Source organism: Rhynchophorus ferrugineus, unplaced genomic scaffold (assembly GCF_030347505.1).
Source record: "Rhynchophorus ferrugineus isolate W39M unplaced genomic scaffold, kcgeb_rfMv2 rfM4, whole genome shotgun sequence".
Taxonomy (NCBI): domain Eukaryota; kingdom Metazoa; phylum Arthropoda; class Insecta; order Coleoptera; family Curculionidae; genus Rhynchophorus; species Rhynchophorus ferrugineus.
Window position 1 is genome coordinate 4,591,244 of NW_027472583.1, and position 27,283 is coordinate 4,618,526.

General features: G+C 31.0%; 2 protein-coding genes across 3 annotated transcripts; one reads left to right on the top strand and one right to left on the bottom strand.

The window, feature by feature from the left end:
- The first annotated feature begins 1,030 nt into the window (after nt 1–1,030).
- LOC143196608 (carboxypeptidase E) lies at nt 1,031–25,668 on the top strand. 2 transcript variants are annotated; one of them, XM_076404438.1, is made up of 12 exons: nt 1,031–1,181; nt 3,092–3,349; nt 3,407–3,525; nt 17,689–17,885; nt 20,130–20,285; nt 20,341–20,507; nt 22,549–22,688; nt 22,743–22,882; nt 23,907–24,033; nt 24,094–24,248; nt 24,384–24,406; nt 25,278–25,668. In XM_076404438.1, the coding sequence occupies exons 2-12, from the start codon at nt 3,237–3,239 to the stop codon at nt 25,387–25,389; spliced, it is 1,449 nt and encodes a 482-aa protein (XP_076260553.1). In that variant the 5' UTR covers nt 1,031–1,181; nt 3,092–3,236; the 3' UTR covers nt 25,390–25,668. The 2 variants fall into 2 exon arrangements, with proteins under 2 accessions (XP_076260553.1, XP_076260555.1); XM_076404440.1 differs by lacking the exon at nt 24,384–24,406 and having other exon boundaries at nt 1,035–1,181.
- Nucleotides 24,434–26,997, bottom strand: IntS12 (integrator complex subunit 12). The gene is made up of 6 exons (XM_076404442.1): nt 26,915–26,997; nt 26,620–26,858; nt 26,361–26,562; nt 26,187–26,297; nt 26,046–26,126; nt 24,434–25,971 (listed from the first exon to the last, which is right to left on the bottom strand). Exons 2-6 carry the CDS (start codon nt 26,843–26,845, stop codon nt 25,896–25,898), a joined length of 696 nt encoding a protein of 231 aa, XP_076260557.1. The 5' UTR covers nt 26,846–26,858; nt 26,915–26,997; the 3' UTR covers nt 24,434–25,895.
- Between the last annotated feature and the right edge of the window lie 286 nt (nt 26,998–27,283).

Genomic DNA, 27,283 nt, shown 5'->3' on the forward strand with positions numbered 1-27,283 from the left:
ATCCAGTGGAACTAACAACCCTTTGTTGTTTACATGGGAACACGGCCGCATATATCCAGAGGTTCAGGCTGTGAGAAAGTGGAGGACATTGCGAATTTTGTGGTGGTGTGGAAGATACTGAGCACATCATTGCTGCGTGCACTTTGAATAATAGAGTGCTAGCTACGAAAATAACAGGAGCCAGTACTCTGAGGTTCCTACCACGTCGGTTATCATTCAACACCGCCAAAATCCACATTCTGTTAGGGTCTGTGGCAGAATTCGCGCCAGCAAGGGGTCAAAATCAATCAAGAACTGTATCGTCGCGACATTCTCGAAACTGTCGTACTTCCCGGGGCTTTTCCCTTCCCCCTTTCTTTACGGGCTCAGCAGCACTTCGGCGATGCGAACTGGAGGCTCCAACAGGACTCCACTTCGGCCCATAAGGCAAAAGCAACGCAGGACTTCATCACGTCGGCAGAATTGCCTCCCTACTCGCCGGATCTCAATCCGATGGACTACAATATGTTGTCCATTTTAAAGGTCAAAACCTATGTTATACGTCACAAAAGTTTAGAGTTGCTGAAGCAATCGCTCGATAATATGTCTGATTGTCGTCAGAGGGAGGAGGCGGAGAGGAGAGAGATTACTAAATATCCATATTATTATTATTCATTGTTTAGTTAAATTTGTTTTGATTTAATACAATTATTACTTAAAACATTTCATGGAGTTTTTAGGACACCCTATATTTACTATAAGTATGCATTTCAGGTTCTCAGTTCAAATCTATAAATCACTCTAGCATGATGATGTGATGTGGAGAAGATATCATAAGAATAACAGTTAATCGTTTTTATAGATTCGTTTTTTTATCAAACGATTGAACATATACGTAATGGAAAAATTGATTAATACCAAATTATTATTATTATTAACACAATATACCCACTCACTCATTTAGCATAAAAATCCATAACGACGCTGACGTCTATAGTAGGCGCCTGCGTCTCGACGCCTTCCGAAGGTTGGAACTCTCTAAAGGTTCGTCATATAGTCGCGATAAATACATATGTATATGTTCAAATAGTTTCATTGGCATTATTCAAATATTATAACGATTGTATGTTAACTCTGTTATGGTATATCGTTATATTTTTAGTGTAAAATTGGTCTGAAACGCCTGGCCGTGTTTAAAATAGGTATGTTTAAAAATTTTTTTTTGTCATTTTACGTTTTATATCCAGAAAACTCATTTCACTTGTATTAGTAGTGAATTAGGCATTTTTTAATTAACATTATCGTCACATATAGACAATCTGTATTTATTAGTAAGGTGCTGAGTCACTATTTTGACTTTAAAACAGCTACAATTCTTCGTGGAATATTATTTGAATAGTTTCCAACGAAATGTTGTCCCATTCTTGTGCCAAGATATTCGCCAATTGTTTCATAACTTTGACTCCCCATAACGGTTCAATTTTATTGAGGTCTGGCAACTGTACTGGTCAGGGAATATGTCTGATGATATTCTGATGTTCCTCAAGTGAAGACTGAACCATTTTACTGTATGTATAGGTGCAATATCATCTTGAAATATGGCAGTGTGTGGCAGCAATATACTAGTCAAAGTAAGAACCTCATTATTGAGGGTGTCGATATATTCATTTTCAGTAATCCCACCAGTGATATGAATGAGAGAACGGATTGAATACCACGATATTGCCGCCCAAATCGTAACGGAACCTTCCTCATTATTTACTGTAGCAAGTAGGCAGTCCGGATCTTAGGCTTCTTTTGGGGTTTTCCATACATAAACCCGGCATTTTGAAGGAAAAAATATAAACAGTGATTTATTGGACCATATCACATTTTTCCTAGCATCAAATTGCATCACTTCTTTCGCATTTTATCTTAGACTTCCGTGATAGAAGGTCTCCTAATCGCCTAATATGCTGTGATTACCGTGAATACTGTCTAGTTGACATATTGATTACTTAATTGAATTAAACAAAGTTTTAATGCTTTTATAGAAGAACGATTTGTCTTTACTTTCAAAATATTTTTCAGCTTCTGTAATCATCTCAGTATTTCAGTCAAACCTATTTCCTCGGAGGATTGTTTTAGATCTGCAGGCGGTCTATAGTCACTGGTGACCAGGTCTGGACTATACGGAGGGTGACAAAGCAAATCGTTCCATATATCCATCGTAATACGGTGGATTGTTGTTCTAAAGATATTAAAATTATTTTTCCAAAAACGAAGTCACTGTTAGACTGATGTCAAGAATATCAGAAAATATTGACACTTGTCTTTTGAAGTTAAGCCTGAACTAACATTGTTGTTACTATATGAAGTAGTTGATTATAATTTTGTAAGTAAAAATAACGCTATCTTAAAAATATATGTAGTATATATGTGGTAAATTGTTTTACTATACTTCTATTGAATGACGTCAAATATGTTAGGTGCTTGCATGTATTTTGATCGGCAATATCTATTGGTGTAAATGCTAGGCATCATTGTAAACAATTTACATTACAATTTACAACAATAAAACGTTGGTTTGCTGACTTCAAACGTGGTCGTAGAGACACCGATGATGCAGAACGCAGTGGACGTCCAAATGAGGTGGTAACACCAGAAAACATCACAATAATGCACAAAATTGTTTTAAATGATCGAAAAGTGAAGTTGCGTGAGTTAGCTAACATCGTAATGATGCCAAAAGAACGTGTTGGTCTTATATTACATGAATAGTTGACTGTGAGGAAGCTCTGTTCAAAGTGGTCCAAAAACAAGAACGTATTGATGATTCTGAGCAGTGTTATGTTAGAGCGGCGCTGGAATGACTTTGTGGCCCTTGATGGAGATTACGTTGATGAATAAAACTAATTTTGAACAAAAAAACGCCTTTTCTTTGTTAAGCCCGGGACTTTTCAGACCATGTTTAAGATCTAGTTCATAATTATTGTACTTAAGTTAAAGATTAAACTTTTTCAATGATGTGAATAGATACAAGGACCTAATGCAAAAATTGTTATTTCGAGACAAAACTTACAGAAGGCCTCAGGAAACTACATAATTCTTATCCCCAGTATTCCCGTTACAGAATTCCGCTCCGGCTAACACTCCCCGATAACAGGAACGCCGTGCTCAATAGCGCCACGGCGTATGCGTCCGATGAAACAGCTGTTTCCTTAAAACTCCGCTGGTTCGAACCGATCTCTTAGCATTAAGTAACAACCGGAGAGGCAATGGGGCTAACGTTTCTTTTTCTGGTCGCCGCAACGCTCAGTTGGTCGCTTCTATTCACCGCCTGCTTCGAGTTCAAACACCACGACAATCAAGAGTTGTTCCACGCGCTGAGGTGAGTAAAGGCGAGACGACGATCCGAGAGTTTGATTGTGCGAACTTATTTTCGTAGAGACGTAAACACACGATGCAAGAACATCACGAAGATGTATGGGTTGAGCGAGCCCAGCGTTCTGGGCATCCCATTGTACGTCATCGAGTTCTCGACAAGACCTGGACGACATCAAGCCCGTAAGTAGAGTGTAATTTAATTTTGATGTTATACACTAGGCAATACCTACTGATTTGCATAATATAATAAGGTCTGACAGTTGAAGACGTACATGCCAACGGGATTCTTACTAAAATATGTTTTGGAATGACTGTTGAGTTAATAAGGAGAGACAAAAAAGTTGTAAATAACATGTAATTTATTTTCGTCTCTTCTTTGCGTAAATTAATTCATGCAAAGACGGGTTTGTTTATTTAAATGAATGATATAAAAATCCTAAGTTCATCATATCGATATTTTATTTTACAAGTAAAAGTTCGATACATTCATTTACAACTATCGGTAGTTCTCTGAAAATGATATATGTTGAGTTAATAAGGAGAGACAACAATGCTGTAAATAAAATGCAATTTATTTTCATCCCTTCTTTGCGTAAATTAATGCACAAAGACGAGTTTGTTTATTTAAATGAATGATATAAAAATCCTAAGTTCATCATATCGATATTTTATTTTACAAGTAAAAGTTCGATACATTCATTTACAACTATCGGTAGTTCTCTGAAAATGATATATGTTGAGTTAATAAGGAGAGACAACAATGCTGTAAATAAAATGCAATTTATTTTCATCCCTTCTTTGCGTAAATTAATGCACAAAGACGGGTTTGTTTATTTAAATGAATGATATAAAAATCCTAAGTTCATCATATCGACATTTTATTTTACAAGTAAAAGTTCGATACATTCATTTACAACTATCGGTAGTTCTCTGAAAATGATATATGTTGAGTTAATAAGGAGAGACAACAATGCTGTAAATAAAATGCAATTTATTTTCATCCCTTCTTTGCGTAAATTAATGCACAAAGACGGGTTTGTTTATTTAAATGAATGATATAAAAATCCTAAGTTCATCATATCGACATTTTATTTTACAAGTAAAAGTTCGATACATTCATTTACAACTATCGGTAGTTCTCTGAAAATGATATATGTTGAGTTAATAAGGAGAGACAACAATGCTGTAAATAAAATGCAATTTATTTTCATCCCTTCTTTGCGTAAATTAATGCACAAAGACGAGTTTGTTTATTTAAATGAATGATATAAAAATCCTAAGTTCATCATATCGACATTTTATTTTACAAGTAAAAGTTCGATACATTCATTTACAACTATCGGTAGTTCTCTGAAAATGATATATGTTGAGTTAATAAGGAGAGACAACAATGCTGTAAATAAAATGCAATTTATTTTCATCCCTTCTTTGCGTAAATTAATGCACAAAGACGGGTTTGTTTATTTAAATGAATGATATAAAAATCCTAAGTTCATCATATCGACATTTTATTTTACAAGTAAAAGTTCGATACATTCATTTACAACTATCGGTAGTTCTCTGAAAATGATATATGTTGAGTTAATAAGGAGAGACAACAATGCTGTAAATAAAATGCAATTTATTTTCGTCTCTTCTTTGCGTAAATTAATGCACAAAGACGGGTTTGTTTATTTAAATGAATGATATAAAAATCCTAAGTTCATCATATCGACATTTTATTTTACAAGTAAAAGTTCGATACATTCATTTACAACTATCGGTAGTTCTCTGAAAATGATATATGTTGAGTTAATAAGGAGAGACAACAATGCTGTAAATAAAATGCAATTTATTTTCATCCCTTCTTTGCGTAAATTAATGCACAAAGACGGGTTTGTTTATTTAAATGAATGATATAAAAATCCTAAGTTCATCATATCGACATTTTATTTTACAAGTAAAAGTTCGATACATTCATTTACAACTATCGGTAGTTCTCTGAAAATGATATATGTTGAGTTAATAAGGAGAGACAACAATGCTGTAAATAAAATGCAATTTATTTTCGTCTCTTCTTTGCGTAAATTAATGCACAAAGACGGGTTTGTTTATTTAAATGAATGATATAAAAATCCTAAGTTCATCATATCGATATTTTATTTTACAAGTAAAAGTTCGATACATTCATTTACAACTATCGGTAGTTCTCTGAAAATGATATATGTTGAGTTAATAAGGAGAGACAACAATGCTGTAAATAAAATGCAATTTATTTTCATCCCTTCTTTGCGTAAATTAATGCACAAAGACGGGTTTGTTTATTTAAATGAATGATATAAAAATCCTAAGTTCATCATATCGACATTTTATTTTACAAGTAAAAGTTCGATACATTCATTTACAACTATCGGTAGTTCTCTGAAAATGATATATGTTGAGTTAATAAGGAGAGACAACAATGCTGTAAATAAAATGCAATTTATTTTCATCCCTTCTTTGCGTAAATTAATGCACAAAGACGAGTTTGTTTATTTAAATGAATGATATAAAAATCCTAAGTTCATCATATCGACATTTTATTTTACAAGTAAAAGTTCGATACATTCATTTACAACTATCGGTAGTTCTCTGAAAATGATATATGTTGAGTTAATAAGGAGAGACAACAATGCTGTAAATAAAATGCAATTTATTTTCATCCCTTCTTTGCGTAAATTAATGCACAAAGACGAGTTTGTTTATTTAAATGAATGATATAAAAATCCTAAGTTCATCATATCGACATTTTATTTTACAAGTAAAAGTTCGATACATTCATTTACAACTATCGGTAGTTCTCTGAAAATGATATATGTTGAGTTAATAAGGAGAGACAACAATGCTGTAAATAAAATGCAATTTATTTTCGTCTCTTCTTTGCGTAAATTAATGCACAAAGACGAGTTTGTTTATTTAAATGAATGATATAAAAATCCTAAGTTCATCATATCGACATTTTATTTTACAAGTAAAAGTTCGATACATTCATTTACAACTATCGGTAGTTCTCTGAAAATGATATATGTTGAGTTAATAAGGAGAGACAACAATGCTGTAAATAAAATGCAATTTATTTTCGTCTCTTCTTTGCGTAAATTAATGCACAAAGACGAGTTTGTTTATTTAAATGAATGATATAAAAATCCTAAGTTCATCATATCGACATTTTATTTTACAAGTAAAAGTTCGATACATTCATTTACAACTATCGGTAGTTCTCTGAAAATGATATATGTTGAGTTAATAAGGAGAGACAACAATGCTGTAAATAAAATGCAATTTATTTTCGTCTCTTCTTTGCGTAAATTAATGCACAAAGACGAGTTTGTTTATTTAAATGAATGATATAAAAATCCTAAGTTCATCATATCGACATTTTATTTTACAAGTAAAAGTTCGATACATTCATTTACAACTATCGGTAGTTCTCTGAAAATGATATATGTTGAGTTAATAAGGAGAGACAACAATGCTGTAAATAAAATGCAATTTATTTTCGTCTCTTCTTTGCGTAAATTAATGCACAAAGACGAGTTTGTTTATTTAAATGAATGATATAAAAATCCTAAGTTCATCATATCGACATTTTATTTTACAAGTAAAAGTTCGATACATTCATTTACAACTATCGGTAGTTCTCTGAAAATGATATATGTTGAGTTAATAAGGAGAGACAACAATGCTGTAAATAAAATGCAATTTATTTTCGTCTCTTCTTTGCGTAAATTAATGCACAAAGACGAGTTTGTTTATTTAAATGAATGATATAAAAATCCTAAGTTCATCATATCGACATTTTATTTTACAAGTAAAAGTTCGATACATTCATTTACAACTATCGGTAGTTCTCTGAAAATGATATATGTTGAGTTAATAAGGAGAGACAACAATGCTGTAAATAAAATGCAATTTATTTTCGTCTCTTCTTTGCGTAAATTAATGCACAAAGACGGGTTTGTTTATTTAAATGAATGATATAAAAATCCTAAGTTCATCATATCGACATTTTATTTTACAAGTAAAAGTTCGATACATTCATTTACAACTATCGGTAGTTCTCTGAAAATGATATATGTTGAGTTAATAAGGAGAGACAACAATGCTGTAAATAAAATGCAATTTATTTTCATCCCTTCTTTGCGTAAATTAATGCACAAAGACGAGTTTGTTTATTTAAATGAATGATATAAAAATCCTAAGTTCATCATATCGACATTTTATTTTACAAGTAAAAGTTCGATACATTCATTTACAACTATCGGTAGTTCTCTGAAAATGATATATGTTGAGTTAATAAGGAGAGACAACAATGCTGTAAATAAAATGCAATTTATTTTCATCCCTTCTTTGCGTAAATTAATGCACAAAGACGGGTTTGTTTATTTAAATGAATGATATAAAAATCCTAAGTTCATCATATCGACATTTTATTTTACAAGTAAAAGTTCGATACATTCATTTACAACTATCGGTAGTTCTCTGAAAATGATATATGTTGAGTTAATAAGGAGAGACAACAATGCTGTAAATAAAATGCAATTTATTTTCATCCCTTCTTTGCGTAAATTAATGCACAAAGACGGGTTTGTTTATTTAAATGAATGATATAAAAATCCTAAGTTCATCATATCGACATTTTATTTTACAAGTAAAAGTTCGATACATTCATTTACAACTATCGGTAGTTCTCTGAAAATGATATATGTTGAGTTAATAAGGAGAGACAACAATGCTGTAAATAAAATGCAATTTATTTTCATCCCTTCTTTGCGTAAATTAATGCACAAAGACGGGTTTGTTTATTTAAATGAATGATATAAAAATCCTAAGTTCATCATATCGACATTTTATTTTACAAGTAAAAGTTCGATACATTCATTTACAACTATCGGTAGTTCTCTGAAAATGATATATGTTGAGTTAATAAGGAGAGACAACAATGCTGTAAATAAAATGCAATTTATTTTCATCCCTTCTTTGCGTAAATTAATGCACAAAGACGGGTTTGTTTATTTAAATGAATGATATAAAAATCCTAAGTTCATCATATCGACATTTTATTTTACAAGTAAAAGTTCGATACATTCATTTACAACTATCGGTAGTTCTCTGAAAATGATATATGTTGAGTTAATAAGGAGAGACAACAATGCTGTAAATAAAATGCAATTTATTTTCATCCCTTCTTTGCGTAAATTAATGCACAAAGACGGGTTTGTTTATTTAAATGAATGATATAAAAATCCTAAGTTCATCATATCGACATTTTATTTTACAAGTAAAAGTTCGATACATTCATTTACAACTATCGGTAGTTCTCTGAAAATGATATATGTTGAGTTAATAAGGAGAGACAACAATGCTGTAAATAAAATGCAATTTATTTTCATCCCTTCTTTGCGTAAATTAATGCACAAAGACGGGTTTGTTTATTTAAATGAATGATATAAAAATCCTAAGTTCATCATATCGACATTTTATTTTACAAGTAAAAGTTCGATACATTCATTTACAACTATCGGTAGTTCTCTGAAAATGATATATGTTGAGTTAATAAGGAGAGACAACAATGCTGTAAATAAAATGCAATTTATTTTCATCCCTTCTTTGCGTAAATTAATGCACAAAGACGGGTTTGTTTATTTAAATGAATGATATAAAAATCCTAAGTTCATCATATCGACATTTTATTTTACAAGTAAAAGTTCGATACATTCATTTACAACTATCGGTAGTTCTCTGAAAATGATATATGTTGAGTTAATAAGGAGAGACAACAATGCTGTAAATAAAATGCAATTTATTTTCATCCCTTCTTTGCGTAAATTAATGCACAAAGACGGGTTTGTTTATTTAAATGAATGATATAAAAATCCTAAGTTCATCATATCGACATTTTATTTTACAAGTAAAAGTTCGATACATTCATTTACAACTATCGGTAGTTCTCTGAAAATGATATATGTTGAGTTAATAAGGAGAGACAACAATGCTGTAAATAAAATGCAATTTATTTTCGTCTCTTCTTTGCGTAAATTAATGCACAAAGACGGGTTTGTTTATTTAAATGAATGATATAAAAATCCTAAGTTCATCATATCGACATTTTATTTTACAAGTAAAAGTTCGATACATTCATTTACAACTATCGGTAGTTCTCTGAAAATGATATATGTTGAGTTAATAAGGAGAGACAACAATGCTGTAAATAAAATGCAATTTATTTTCGTCTCTTCTTTGCGTAAATTAATGCACAAAGACGGGTTTGTTTATTTAAATGAATGATATAAAAATCCTAAGTTCATCATATCGACATTTTATTTTACAAGTAAAAGTTCGATACATTCATTTACAACTATCGGTAGTTCTCTGAAAATGATATATGTTGAGTTAATAAGGAGAGACAACAATGCTGTAAATAAAATGCAATTTATTTTCATCCCTTCTTTGCGTAAATTAATGCACAAAGACGGGTTTGTTTATTTAAATGAATGATATAAAAATCCTAAGTTCATCATATCGACATTTTATTTTACAAGTAAAAGTTCGATACATTCATTTACAACTATCGGTAGTTCTCTGAAAATGATATATGTTGAGTTAATAAGGAGAGACAACAATGCTGTAAATAAAATGCAATTTATTTTCATCCCTTCTTTGCGTAAATTAATGCACAAAGACGGGTTTGTTTATTTAAATGAATGATATAAAAATCCTAAGTTCATCATATCGACATTTTATTTTACAAGTAAAAGTTCGATACATTCATTTACAACTATCGGTAGTTCTCTGAAAATGATATATGTTGAGTTAATAAGGAGAGACAACAATGCTGTAAATAAAATGCAATTTATTTTCGTCTCTTCTTTGCGTAAATTAATGCACAAAGACGGGTTTGTTTATTTAAATGAATGATATAAAAATCCTAAGTTCATCATATCGACATTTTATTTTACAAGTAAAAGTTCGATACATTCATTTACAACTATCGGTAGTTCTCTGAAAATGATATATGTTGAGTTAATAAGGAGAGACAACAATGCTGTAAATAAAATGCAATTTATTTTCGTCTCTTCTTTGCGTAAATTAATGCACAAAGACGGGTTTGTTTATTTAAATGAATGATATAAAAATCCTAAGTTCATCATATCGACATTTTATTTTACAAGTAAAAGTTCGATACATTCATTTACAACTATCGGTAGTTCTCTGAAAATGATATATGTTGAGTTAATAAGGAGAGACAACAATGCTGTAAATAAAATGCAATTTATTTTCGTCTCTTCTTTGCGTAAATTAATGCACAAAGACGGGTTTGTTTATTTAAATGAATGATATAAAAATCCTAAGTTCATCATATCGATATTTTATTTTACAAGTAAAAGTTCGATACATTCATTTACAACTATCGGTAGTTCTCTGAAAATGATATATGTTGAGTTAATAAGGAGAGACAACAATGCTGTAAATAAAATGCAATTTATTTTCATCCCTTCTTTGCGTAAATTAATGCACAAAGACGGGTTTGTTTATTTAAATGAATGATATAAAAATCCTAAGTTCATCATATCGACATTTTATTTTACAAGTAAAAGTTCGATACATTCATTTACAACTATCGGTAGTTCTCTGAAAATGATATATGTTGAGTTAATAAGGAGAGACAACAATGCTGTAAATAACATGTAATTTATTTTCGTCTCTTCTTTGCGTAAATTAATTCATGCAAAGACGAGTTTGTTTATTTAAATGAATGATATAAAAATCCTAAGTTCATCATATCGACATTTTATTTTACAAGTAAAAGTTCGATACATTCATTTACAACTATCGGTAGTTCTCTGAAAATGATATATGTTGAGTTAATAAGGAGAGACAACAATGCTGTAAATAAAATGCAATTTATTTTCGTCTCTTCTTTGCGTAAATTAATGCACAAAGACGAGTTTGTTTATTTAAATGAATGATATAAAAATCCTAAGTTCATCATATCGACATTTTATTTTACAAGTAAAAGTTCGATACATTCATTTACAACTATCGGTAGTTCTCTGAAAATGATATATGTTGAGTTAATAAGGAGAGACAACAATGCTGTAAATAAAATGCAATTTATTTTCGTCTCTTCTTTGCGTAAATTAATGCACAAAGACGAGTTTGTTTATTTAAATGAATGATATAAAAATCCTAAGTTCATCATATCGACATTTTATTTTACAAGTAAAAGTTCGATACATTCATTTACAACTATCGGTAGTTCTCTGAAAATGATATATGTTGAGTTAATAAGGAGAGACAACAATGCTGTAAATAAAATGCAATTTATTTTCATCCCTTCTTTGCGTAAATTAATGCACAAAGACGGGTTTGTTTATTTAAATGAATGATATAAAAATCCTAAGTTCATCATATCGACATTTTATTTTACAAGTAAAAGTTCGATACATTCATTTACAACTATCGGTAGTTCTCTGAAAATGATATATGTTGAGTTAATAAGGAGAGACAACAATGCTGTAAATAAAATGCAATTTATTTTCATCCCTTCTTTGCGTAAATTAATGCACAAAGACGAGTTTGTTTATTTAAATGAATGATATAAAAATCCTAAGTTCATCATATCGACATTTTATTTTACAAGTAAAAGTTCGATACATTCATTTACAACTATCGGTAGTTCTCTGAAAATGATATATGTTGAGTTAATAAGGAGAGACAACAATGCTGTAAATAAAATGCAATTTATTTTCGTCTCTTCTTTGCGTAAATTAATGCACAAAGACGAGTTTGTTTATTTAAATGAATGATATAAAAATCCTAAGTTCATCATATCGACATTTTATTTTACAAGTAAAAGTTCGATACATTCATTTACAACTATCGGTAGTTCTCTGAAAATGATATATGTTGAGTTAATAAGGAGAGACAACAATGCTGTAAATAAAATGCAATTTATTTTCGTCTCTTCTTTGCGTAAATTAATGCACAAAGACGAGTTTGTTTATTTAAATGAATGATATAAAAATCCTAAGTTCATCATATCGACATTTTATTTTACAAGTAAAAGTTCGATACATTCATTTACAACTATCGGTAGTTCTCTGAAAATGATATATGTTGAGTTAATAAGGAGAGACAACAATGCTGTAAATAAAATGCAATTTATTTTCGTCTCTTCTTTGCGTAAATTAATGCACAAAGACGAGTTTGTTTATTTAAATGAATGATATAAAAATCCTAAGTTCATCATATCGACATTTTATTTTACAAGTAAAAGTTCGATACATTCATTTACAACTATCGGTAGTTCTCTGAAAATGATATATGTTGAGTTAATAAGGAGAGACAACAATGCTGTAAATAAAATGCAATTTATTTTCATCCCTTCTTTGCGTAAATTAATGCACAAAGACGGGTTTGTTTATTTAAATGAATGATATAAAAATCCTAAGTTCATCATATCGACATTTTATTTTACAAGTAAAAGTTCGATACATTCATTTACAACTATCGGTAGTTCTCTGAAAATGATATATGTTGAGTTAATAAGGAGAGACAACAATGCTGTAAATAAAATGCAATTTATTTTCATCCCTTCTTTGCGTAAATTAATGCACAAAGACGAGTTTGTTTATTTAAATTGAATGATATAAAAAATCCTAAGTTCATCATATCGATATTTTATTTTACAAGTAAAAGTTCGATACATTCATTTACAACTATCGGTAGTTCTCTGAAAATGATATATGTTGAGTTAATAAGGAGAGACAACAATGCTGTAAATAAAATGCAATTTATTTTCATCCCTTCTTTGCGTAAATTAATACACAAAGACGAGTTTGTTTATTTAAATTGAATGATATAAAAAATCCTAAGTTCATCATATCGATATTTTATTTTACAAGTAAAAGTTCGATACATTCATTTACAACTATCGGTAGTTCTCTGAAAATGATATATGTTGAGTTAATAAGGAGAGACAACAATGCTGTAAATAAAATGCAATTTATTTTCATCCCTTCTTTGCGTAAATTAATGCACAAAGACGGGTTTGTTTATTTAAATGAATGATATAAAAATCCTAAGTTCATCATATCGACATTTTATTTTACAAGTAAAAGTTCGATACATTCATTTACAACTATCGGTAGTTCTCTGAAAATGATATATGTTGAGTTAATAAGGAGAGACAACAATGCTGTAAATAAAATGCAATTTATTTTCATCCCTTCTTTGCGTAAATTAATGCACAAAGACGAGTTTGTTTATTTAAATTGAATGATATAAAAAATCCTAAGTTCTTCATATCGATATTTTATTTTACAAGTAAAAGTTCGATACATCTTTGGGCATTATTATGATGAGCATCAATAACATATTGCATGGACGTTTGGCTGTGAAAAATATATGTTTCAATTAGATCTCTTAATAATTTGAACAAAAGCTCGTATATAAATAAATAATGAAGAAATACAACCACGGTGTATCAAATGCAGCGTATAACATCAGGTATATACTGTATACACCTGTATAACACACAGGTGAAGAATCTTGCATCTCATATCAACTGAAACGACCATTTATCTGACTGGCCAATAGGCCGAATTAATGGGTCATACTTCGTATCGAACTGATTTGCAACCAAATGACTTTTTTATTCCCGAATATAAAGAATAAATTACATGGTCAACGTTTTCTTGCTAGCAAATACCATGCTTTGGAGGTACCTCAAACAAAGTGAAAAAAGTGTTAGGAATATTGATTCAAGCGCATTCAAAAGTACATTGATCATTATGGATACTTGGAATAATTGACTCATTAATAAATTGCTGTATTTTCATTATTAGACTCAATATATATGCAATAGTGAGTTAGGAGAATGAACTATAAATAAGGTGTGAAGGTTATTGTTATAATATTGAAGGTTTACTCAAAAATTGGTACTATATATTGTTCGAAAATAAAAAAACTTAGAAAAGGGCAAAATACTGTTCTTTTTTTATTAAAGGCACCTCATTACACTACACTACTCATCAAATAGTTAGATTCTTTTGAGTCTGTGTTCTGGTGTTACCCAAGAATTGTGTTACTTCGATATTGATATACGAATGGAGTCTGTCGTCTTATCTCTTTGCAATTCTCTTGATTTCTTGAGTGACAGTCGGTGTCTGAAGGTTTCGTTGTAAGTGCTCAGTACTGTAGTATCTCAGTGCACCTGCAATAATTCTCAACACTTCTGGATAACTGTATTGTATTATATTTTTATTACTTTTTGGGCAACATTCCCATAACTTCTGTATGTTCATATAGATTTCAATACTTGCTTGTATAACAGCAATATATTATGTAATGATAATTGTGATTTTCTTCTAATTAACCAATATATTTTACTATATTTTCATTCATTTTTTTTCTCTTTTACATATGTACTACACACCTGCTTTAGATACTTTTATTTTAGAGTAGGCTCCCACTTGTCATCTATTCAGACAAAGCGAATATATTTTTTTCCAACCCATTATTGTCGTTAATTTCCTTATTTACCGGTATTGTATATTATTTTTAATTCTTTATTGTACATTTTTAGATTCATCAAATATCAACCCAATATTACGTAATGTGGTTGAGCGTTATCAGTTTCATTATATATTAGAATTCTCATTATATTGATATGGTTATTAGAAACCAAGAGATGATATCATACATAAATATAGTTCGCAGACTTTTTCAGTATTATTTATATTAAGATATATATTTAATAATCAATAAAAAGTTCATATATTCAATATGAATGTATAAAAAAATCAATATATTAAAAATTCATAAAAGAGCACTGTTAACATCTAATATTATTTTAACTTTTAAACAATATTTTATCAATCCCTGAAGAAAATGTTTGTTATAACTGTTTGGGCTAGGTTGTTCCCTAGTACCTATATATCCCGATCAGCAATATCTATTGGTGAAAATATCAAGTATCAATTCGCAGTTTGAATGGAAAATTCTGAAGTGGAAGAATGTGGCATAGTCCGATGAAATATTGTTTATATTGTTTCCTTCTTCCGGAAAACGGGTTAGGTATGGAAGACACCAAAAGGAGCCAACGATCCGTAATATGCTATCTGCTTCCTACAGTGTAAGAGTTGGTGTAAACGTTTGACAAATATTTTGTTATATTATCGACGTGGCAAAATCGCTGAATGAAATAAAATATATACAAAAGACTACAGTATAATAAAACCCTGATACATATTGAAATCCTATACCCTGGCAGTATAAAGTAAGAAAACAATTTTGTTGGAGTCTGAAGCACAAGATATTGTCTTGCTTCCATAAAATTAGTCTCAATTTGTGGGTCCACTGATTTATTCATAATTGTATGGAAACAGAAATCACACTTAATTCCTTTTTTCAAAAGTGTTTTTAAATAACCTGAGATGTACACTACGGTACAACGTAAAACTTTGTGTGTTCTTATGGAACTGAAGTTATAGAGTCAAGTAATTAACGATAAGAATGAGCAGAAAAGGGGGTACTGGCTGAATGAATACAAACTTTATCATTACCTTCTGAAGGCACCACAAATATAGTAAGACAATTTAGAAATTAATGGTAACAATTATGAACAGGAATGTAAATTGCTCCTTCAATTTACCTTCTATATATTTTTGATTCTGATTCACTTTTGATTTGCACATATTCTGGGCTCGAGGTATTATATTCGCCATCACTAAATTGTTTATAAGTACTTAAAGGAAAGTTTAAATGTATCACAAAAATGTCTATGACACACGCGGTAACGATCATAAATCTATTTCATGTTTAACCCAACCAGTTTAGGATTTTTAATGTTTTCTACCCATTTCTTAAAGATCGCCGAATACTTTTTTTTAACGGAAATCGATGATACATTTTCTCACTATCTATGTATCCGAGCACACAACATTTCCTAGAATGTGAATGCATTCAACTATTCAACTACCGACTTGTATATATATATATATATATATATATATATATATATATATATATATATATATATATATATATAAGGCACATTGAAAATGACGTACAAAATAAATAAACAAATCAAAAAACGAAGTGAACCAATCAGATCCCGTAGCGGCTCTTAGCATAACGAATAAAACAAGTAATATGTTAAAAGTAGCAACATCTACTTTGTTATGTTGGCCGTCGCGAAACACTTCCCCAAAATTTCCTATAAAGTTAAATCTCTATTTCTCTATGATTATCATTAGAAAACTAGTTTGTTCCAAGTAAGATTTATTCATGCTCTGCTCTGTTAAAACTGTAGAAGTTTCATCACTACATAGTATAAAACAAAGTCGCCTTTTCTGTCCCTATATCCCTATGTGCGCTTAAATCTTTAAAACTACGCAACGGATTTTGATGCGGTTTTTTTCAATAGATAGAGTGATTCAAGAGGAAGGTTTATATGTATAATACATGCATAATATACTAAGGCAACATTGCTAATTTTAGAGGTTTCTAACGTGATGTCGTAAATTAACCTATTTTTTTAGGCTTATTTAGCAATTAGCAAAAACGCTGCCTAACCCTACGAGTTAGATTAAATTAATGTACTACAGTATTGTACACCATAAAAAGGTCTACAAAAAAGTCCGCGATGGTATATGTTTATCTTTTAGGGATAACCCACATTAACCATTTTTATTGTTTACTTTTTACGTGAGAAAATGGCTTATTTACGAAGCTATTTTAAGCAATACGGCATTAATCCTTATCGAATTAAGTACCTTAAATACAGTGTGCAATTAATATAGATCAATATGGTTCCTTACAGCATGTAAATTAAACAAATATTTTCGGAGATATTACAAATTTAAAATTTGCGTTTAAAAATGTGTAATGTAATAAAAATTGTATGAATTTAGATATTCCAAAGATAGCAGGAAATCTTCATAGTAAGTATAGGGGAAGAGGAATTGTTTTACTCCAAATTTAATGCGTGCAGGCCAAGGGCAGTAATGAATGAACCAAAGATACTGGATCGATTTTAATCATGTTTTCATTGAGTGACATAGGCATATATATTTTATGCCCGTGCAAAGTCGGAGCGGGCCGCTATGTTTTTATATACAACGTTCATATTTTTTCTGTAGTGTATTTAATTTAGTATCAGCATTGCACCCGTGCGAAGCCGGGGCGGGTCGCTAGTTATTCATAAAAGACGCCTTCTACGATGTGCACCATAGACATCAATAATATTTGTTAAGAGCAAGTTAGTCTTAAGTTTATTTTTGATGTTACCCACATAAATATTCATATTAAATATTTTAGTAAAGCCGGAATTTAAATACATCGCAAATATGCACGGAAACGAGGTGCTTGGCAGGGAACTGCTGCTGAAGCTGGCGGACTATCTGTGCGAGGAATATCTGAACGGAGATCCCGAGATAACCAATCTCATAAAAACAACCAGGATACACTTGATGCCTAGCATGAATCCTGATGGGTGGCAACTAGCAACTGATACAGTAAGTACAACGTTGCTGATACATTAAAATATTTTCTTGTATTAATTAATCTCAACAATTTGCCCGTGGGCAATAAGTATTATTATATGATTTCCGTTATATAATATAACCATCCTGACATGTAGAAGATCACTTCATTAAGTGATCTGCTGTACAACTTATAATCTAAATCTTATTCTAGATACTATTCTAACTTATTTTAAAGTCTATCCTTACTTCTTATTCTAGAGATTATTAAATCTCACTCTATGTGTCTATCAATCAGTTCGTATGGTAGCTTGCGTTTGATCCTACGAACTACACTGTCATCGCACACATTTAACTATTTGGTGAATGCATTAGTATGCACTAATAGCCTTTCAGAATATTTCGCACTAACACTCCGAATCACACTCGTTATGGGTTCTAAGGGGATATCGCTCTGAATCAGTTTGTTGGACACGTAATTTGGAATTTCACGAATTTCTGGAACCTCCTGGGGATATCAATGTTAGATTTGCTAGTAGTACCCCACAGTTCAATACTATAGGTCCAAATGGACCTAATTATTGAGTTATACAGCAAAACTTTATTATATAATGATAATTTAGATTTACGTCCTATCATATATTTTGTTTTGTTCAAGCGCAAGCTGTTTGCGATTTGTCCCTATATGTTTTTTCCAAGTCAAACGTCGATCAAAATAAATTCCCATATATAACGTCATATCTAACGTTGTCTGCTTGTGGAAGTTTATTATTATTTAATTTTACTGAGGGACATGTTCTTCTATAAAGGATAAATGTCACATGGGTAGATTTTGTCTCATTTGCTTTGATAAGCCACGTATTCAACCACAATTCGACTTTGTTGAAGGTTTCTTGTGGCTGATCTCCTCGTGTAATAAATAATGTTTCACCTGAGTTAATGAAAGAGCTGCTACAAAAAGCAGTCCTCATGATGCTCGACTGAAGTATCTTTTGGAATATCTTAAAGTTGGCCGAATAACTATAAAAAAACTGCCAAACTGGCAGAACCATTTATGAAAATACCATATTTCCAGTTTGGATTTGGAAATCACCACTCGACAATCGACCAAGTGAACGGAGTAACAGCGGTTATTGAAAAGGCATTCGAAGAAAATAAAAACTGATCTATACTATTCCTAGACATCTCACAAGCTTTGAATGAATATGATATTTGGGATTAAAACAAATTTACAAAATTACATTTACAAAATGAGCAAATTGTTACCGCGGAATTCAGAAGTTACATCTTTTAAGAAAGAAAATTTAGTCTCGTATGAAGAAGGAATTCTCAATACTTGAACCAATTTCGACTAGAGTTCCACAGGGTAGTGTCTTGAGATCACTCCTATATCTGCTCTACACTGCTGATATCCCAACAACAAACGAAACAGTACTTGGAACATTTGCCAACGACACAGTTATCATGGCAAAAGATATATTTCTGACTAAGGCTGTAGAAAAAGTACAAGTAACAATCAACAAGATCTACAAATGGGCTGGAGACTAGAAATTAGACTAAAGACAGCTTAAAAGTTCCAAATCTGTCTGTGTGAATTTTGCGTTGCGACGAAACGACAAAAACTTAATTATATCACTAGATGGATGCCGTATTCCTCAAGTAGAACCAGTTAAATACCTCGACATACATCTCATACATCATAAAATGCAGAGCAGATTAGACTCAAAGTCAAGCGACTGTGCTGGTCAGAAGATACTCTCAACTTGACTTAAAATCAAAGAGATTGGTTTATCAGTCAATCATAAAGCCAATTTGGACCGCTAGTTTACAAATATGGGGTTGTATTTAAATAAGAAATCAACTAGTAATCCAATGCACCCAAAACAAAACTCTGCGATTAATTACTAATGCTTATCGCTATGTAACCAACGAAGGGACTAGAAAATCAAATAGATATACGAAGTGATTCAAGATTTCGATTTAGATTGCTAAATTACAGCAACGTGGAAGGAATACAGGTATTGGATAATACTAAAGTGTTTAGTACATAAGCATTTTCTTAACTTTAGCTTAAGTCGTTTAGTTATATGTTAATTTGGGAAATACATATGGATGTATTAATCCCGTACTCGCCTTGTGCATTAATATATTATATAAGTACAACAGAACAGTAGTAATCAATTAATTTGTAAATTTAGATTGTACTAAGCTTATTTAATGTAAGATGTAATTAATAAAAATCCAAAACTAATTTAATAATGTGTTAATGATCGACAGGGTGGGCAAGACTATCTGATAGGAAGGACCAACAACAACTCCATCGATCTGAATCGAAACTTCCCCGATCTAGACCGGATAGTCTTCGAAAACGAGGAAAGCGACTTCTCCAAGAACAATCATCTGCTGGAGCAGGTCACTAGACTTAATGACGCGGTAAGTGAATCTCATTTGTTTGGTGGCGGATAATGATAGAGATCTTTTCCCTCAGCTTCAGCCAGAGACTAGATCGGTGATACGGCTTATAATGCAAATCCCGTTCGTTCTGTCTGCCAACCTGCATGGCGGTGATTTGGTGGCGAACTATCCGTATGACGAAAGCAAGAGCGGTAGTCAGAATGATGAATATACTGCTACTCCTGATGACGATACTTTCAGGTACTATATTGTAGGCGATAAATTGAGAAAAGTATCAAACAACCACAAACACTAACTAATTTAGAATTATAATAAGTTGCATTGTGCACCAAAACGTTCTTTACATATTCGATAACTATGAACGATTGACTAAAAAACTACCTGGAACGACCCAGAGAAAGCATACAGTACACAAAATGTAATTTCTTAGGCACATGCGCATTTTCATTTATTTGAATTAATGAGGGAACAAGCGCTCTTCTGGTAAGTTCTACGCAACCGTACCCTTTGTATTCTAACTGGTGTTGAAAATTGTAGTCTAATATATAGTCTATTCAAAATTATCTTGTACATACGTCATCTAACTTTGTGACGTCAAAACGTCTCAATGTTGCCGCATCAACTCTTAGTTTTAGTTCAGTTTGACTTTGACATACAACAAAATTCTAATCTAAATAAAATAATTCAACAAAAATGTTATCAAATAATTTATTTTAACATTATGGTACATCTAAAAACTACAGTTAATTATACAGTCACAATAGTTTATAGGTTAGAGTTATAACCTCTTATCATTGTTGCTTTCAAGAATTTTCGACAACCGGACGACTTTGACAGGCTCATTCGTTTACGCGTTCGATCGAATCAGACAGTATTATGTCTCTTTTTAACTAGAACAAAATGAGAAGGAAAACACTGTCTGATTCTGAAACGAATTTACAAATTGTGACAGGCAATACATTAAACGCCTTGATGACGTATGTACAAAAACTTTGGATAGACTATATATTTCTTTGTATATCGTTTCGCGATGGAGAATTTAGCCCTATGAAATTAAAAAGCAATAATCAAACATATGCTACAATAATAAAAGAAGTGGTAATACTTCCTTAAGTACCGGGAACTCATTTAACGACTAGCAAATATAGTAATGTGAAAATGTTGAAATGCCTGTTTACTGATATACAATATATTTACATCAGTTAAAGTATATAATGTTATTACAAGTATAAAATGCAAGAAACAATATAAATACATGGTCGGAATATAAAGTCTAGAGTTAAATGTGTAGGATAAAGAGACGAGATGGCAAGATGACAAGTAAAACATGTAAAATCATACAGATGCATGAATATATGAATGTTACAGTGTCGCACAACCTATGACAGTGATAAAGATACAAGATACAAAAAATGTAGACGAACATGCATGATATTATATTCAAGCACACTATTATATTTCTACTAGTAGCCCATCGTCTCTCCCAGGTTGACCACTCGTCTTTTCGAGTTGTATCTTCAACATTCGATTAGCACGTGTTTGATAGACAGTAAGGAACTACATTCGTCGCACAGTGGTGGACTTCTTTCCTTAATGAGAAACTCATGGTTCAGTTTGCAGTGACCAATTCTGAGATGCGAGAATTAGCTTAAGTTTCGCCTGCTGATGTTAGTGATGTTAAGGCCCTGATAATACTCTTTTTTCACCTCCCAAAGTTGTTTTCTGTTAGATCCCATCTGAATTGGAAGAGTGGTGCTTCATATTTCAAGAAGAGGAAATTTTCCGTAAGTAATCCCTACCTCTTATGCGCTTTTTCATTTTCAATGATCCCAGAGTGAGAAGCCACATAAGGGTGATAGTTTTGCCGTTCCTTTCCCGAATTTTTGCCGATTTAAAGGTTAGTTCACGAATAAGTACTCCTAGCGAGTATAGGGGTAGATATGGTTAGAGGCACTTTAAGGAGCTCATTGAATCGGAGGCGATAACTAATCGGTTGTCTTGCATATCTTGTACTAATATCAGGGCCCTATACATGGCAAACAGTTTAGCCCTCAATACACTGGGAGCCTGAAGTGTTCTTCCGACATCACCGATGTTGCCGCCCCCACGTGAGAATAATTTTTAGAACAACAGAGAATAGTAATGAATTTAAACATAACACTAGTTAATAAGTTTGTACAGATCATTTATTGAAGAGATCCTCTACATATCACAGATAGTGGAATGCTACAAAATAAAAATAATAAAAAAACCTCTACACCTGTTATGTTATAAATTGCAGGCATCTGGCTTTGGTATATTCAACTAATCACGAAGACATGGCCAGTCCGAAAAGAAAAGGTTGCGGCGACGTAAACAGTTCAAAGTTCGGCAAACAGGGAGGTATTACCAACGGTGCCAAATGGTATAGCCTTCAAGGAGGTAATTACTACCACCGGTCCCTCTTCACTCTTGATTGAACGAACTTATTTTTAGGCATGCAGGATTTTAATTATCTTTCCAGTAACGATTTTGAAATCACTTTGGAGCTGGGCTGTGAGAAATATCCACCGGCCAATGTATTGGAGCAAGAATGGGAAAGAAATAGGAAAGCGTTATTAGCCTACATATGGCAGGTATTAACTTCTAATTGTTTTGATATTCCTTCATTTCAATCTATTTTGTTAACTATCAATTATCGTTAAATAAAATCAGAATATTTATAGGTCAGTTAACATTTTTATCATCTAAATGATTGAGATATGAATCTGTCTACCTATTTTTGTTGTTATACTTTTCTGACGGTTCAGTACAAACAACTAATCTAGAACGGTAATATCATATAGAACAGTACAATCTATTGCTAAAAATGAGGAGTATCAATATAACCTGTTGGATTCGAATTTTCCATTTATTATTATTCAGTGTATACGCTATTGTAGAAACCACAAAATATGCTTTTTCAAAGTGTGAAATTATCAGAATACATGCAAGCACCTAATAAGCAAAATATCTTTCGAATAAATCAGGTCATCAATCAAGCCAATTCTTTACAAAACATTAATTAGATAATTAAATCTGAAATTAGAGAAAATGTAACAAGCCAATTTTCATTAGAAAAAGAAATAAGTTTTATACGCAAGAATAAATACGCAAAAATAAATAAAGAATTTCGCGACATCACTCTTTATGTGAAATTTTGACAAAAGAAGTGAGTGGAATTCAATATTAGGGATAATCATGTCTTTTGTATACCCAAAACGTTTTTGTTTCAATAATTATTGGTTAGATCGTGATACCAATAGTATTAATACCTATATTCCCCTTTTAACCCCGCTAAATTTATAATATAAACTCTTTAAGTATAAAAATTATATTAATTTTTTTTAAGCAAACAAAGCCTTTCATGATTTTTTTTTACATTTAAAAAATACAATTTACTTAAATCATTAATATCATTATTCTAACCGGTTGTCGTGAGAAAAAAATAAGCTTATAGATTAAAAATCATTCCAATAATAACTCGACGTATTTCTCTATGATTTCACCACTGTAGTTTCTACTGTACTCAGACAATGCGTGCTTGAAAATCGATAATTAAACAACTTAATACCCTAATGACATTTGGAGAAAAGATAATTAAAACTAATTTATTTTTAGAGTCATATTGGAATCAAAGGCATAATATATGACGCTGATTCTAAACAACCCTTAAGTGGGGCTATCGTTCACGTGACTAACATTACTTCTGGCCAATCCAATGAAATTCTACACGATATAACTTCGGGTAAGTATATAAATAAAAATATTATCCATACTTTATTAACTGATATGATATTAATTGCAGTATATAGCGGAGATTACTACCGATTATTAACCCCAGGCTCATACAAAGTAACTATATATAAAGAAGGATATTTGCCCCATAGCAAACTAGTGACCGTAACTAATCCAGCCTTCACCGAAGCCAAACGAGTTGATTTCGCTTTAAAGCCTCTTACAGTAAGTATTTTTGTCTATGCGAAATCTCTTCTTCGTTACATTTTTGAGGTACACTAAACCAAACAAAGTTTCCAAAGATCAGAAATCAATTCCTTTAAATCCAAATATTTCAAAGCATATTTGATTTCTTTGCAGATTTATTCGGCCAGTAAATATAAGTAGGTATTACAATACAATTTAGGTAGTGGATATGTTTAATATTGTAAATATATTAACAAACTATTATTACATTAGAAAAATCAACTTTCAATCATAAATAATAATACTTACATAAATTAATTAATTAACTTTCTCTTGCATTTAAGGAGGGAGAGACTGCATATAAAAATAATGTTTTTTATCATATATAATAAACAGGAATATAAAAACGATTATCTCAGTTATAAGTTACTCATTTGCCTAGAACCGTGTAGCATAACATTGCTTCTGGATATTAAATTTATATTATTTATCATTTACAGATTTTATATTTATTTTCAGAATTAAATAAATTTAGAATTTACAGGCGTTCATAATTGACAGTTTTAATAAGACTTATTTATTCAATAATAACAATTCAATTTTAACTATATTAATAATAACAAGTGAAAACTTTAAATTGTTATTCTTATTGTAAGACAGATATTAAAAATTATAGTGTCAAGAAGCGACTATATTATAGTATTATGTTATATATTATGAACATTTCAGTGATCAAAATATTCCAAAAATAATTGACTGGAGTTTAGCATTGACCAGAGAATTTCTTTTAGACTGATAAAATAGGCTAAAGTCTTCAGCAGAATGAATGTAAGTAAATATCTCCGTATTTCCCATTAACCACTGCATCTGACGGATGAGTAACTTATTAATTATTATATGTTGTTATTAACTCCAACTTCGATATTAACGTATACGTTGAACTTCTAATTTGTGTCTTATTCATTTATGTCCAACTTAATTATTATCATTCACTATGTAACTAACAGGTTTAATTGTTGCCTATTTGTTTTCAGGTTAAAATTAAATTTTATTTTTTTGTATATTTAGGTTCCCCCATTCATCCAACCTGATAATTTTATTGAATCGAAAATTGATGATCAATATGGTTCAAAGAGTCAGGACTGGGCAACATGGGCAGAAGAAAGGGAACCAATCTTAGAACCGATAGCCATAGCATAAGATTTATTTTTCGATATAGATTAGAATTTAATCATTAATTATTTATATCAGAATTTGATGGAATATTGTTTTTTAAATTAAGTTTAGTTAATCAGTACACACAGGTGAGCATCTAGCATGAATAAATAGTGGTAATTTTTGTTGTCTTCCGTTATTGATGAACACCATAGCAGAATGAATTAGTATATAGGTTGCAAAAATGTAATATTTAAAAAGACAATTATATCATATCTTACAATAAATGAAAATATTTAAACCACTGATAGTATTTTCCTTTGGAAAGATGTACCACGAATCAACAGGAATTCTTTATATTTTATTGTTAAAGAATACAAGAAGCTTTAACATCCTAAAATGTACCCATATTTACTTTACAAAGAATATACATCATTTACAGCTCTATCATTAGTTTTCATAATTACGATTTGGAATTTTAATTTTGAGCTTTATCGTTTGATTATCAGTTGATTTCTTTAATATTAAAGGTCAATCATGCTTCCTCCTCTCTGAATACTTTGAACTTTTACTGCTTTTGCTGCTTGATGATTTTTTATCATCTGATCTGGAAAGTGATGGGTATAGGTAATAACTAGATCATGAAAAATCACGGGTATAGGAACATATCTAAAATCTTACCTAGATGATGAATGGCTTGGTGAAGCATTATTGGATTTTGAGCTGCTTGATGAGGATTTTGAACTCGATTTATATTTCTCACTAAAAGATCATAAACAAAAAATGTCATAAACAACAAAATGTGTTTTTTCTGATGATTACCTAGAAGACTTATGAGATGAACTACCATGTTTATGACTGCTGCTTGAACTGCTCGTGGATTTAGAGCTTTTAGAGGATGAATGTTCTTTTTCAACTTTTTGTTTCTTAACACTATAACCAAAATTGATGAAAGTGATAATAATATACTAAAAAAATTAAAACACCTCTTGATACCTTTTGCAATTTGAACAAGTCCATGTATCTAAAACATCTTCATCAGTAACTGTTGGTCTGTGACATTCCTGATGATAAAGAGCATGGCAATCACTACATTCCAATAATCTGTTTCTAGCACCAACGTCCATTTTATTACATATTACACACATTAAGTCATCTTTGAATAAGTCCAACTCCAAATCGTTGTCAGAATTGTTCGCTAAATTGAATAGTAAATGTTAAAATCGATGATTTAATATACACTGTAAACACAGACCTTCATCGTCATAAACCCTAGTTGGTAAACTGCCTTCTTCAGAATCCCTTGACGGTAACAGAGTCTGAAATAAATCAGTGTAATCCTTAACTACACTAAACCTTTGATATATGGCTTCTTCCAGAATATATTGTAGGGGTACTGGATCACCTTTTTTTAACTTACGGCTCTCGTACAATAGCCCAATACATTTGATTAAATGTTGGTCTAAATCGCTAGATGACATTTTTAAAAGTATACTGCAATTTATTATATTAGATATTACTATGGGACTAATATAAACCGATTAATCAACCCAAACAAAAATTAACGCATCCATAACCTCAAAGTGGAATTTAAATAGACAATTTTTGACGCATAGATTAAGGAAAATTAAGCATATATATAGATATGATAGTCTAGGGATGTTGAAAAATATCGATTTACAATATCGATATTTTTAAATTCAAAAACATTTAAAACTTCGATTTTTGTTCCAGCCTTTCGAAGGTTCAATTTCACTCATTCAAGTTACTACCATTTTTATATGGTTACTACAAACAATAATCTTAAAATATTCCTTATTAATGATAGATAAAATTATTATTGTATTTAAAAATGGTGCGATAATTAAATAATTGATAAAGGTTGATTTAGAATATACGGTAAAAATATTTAGTGGTCA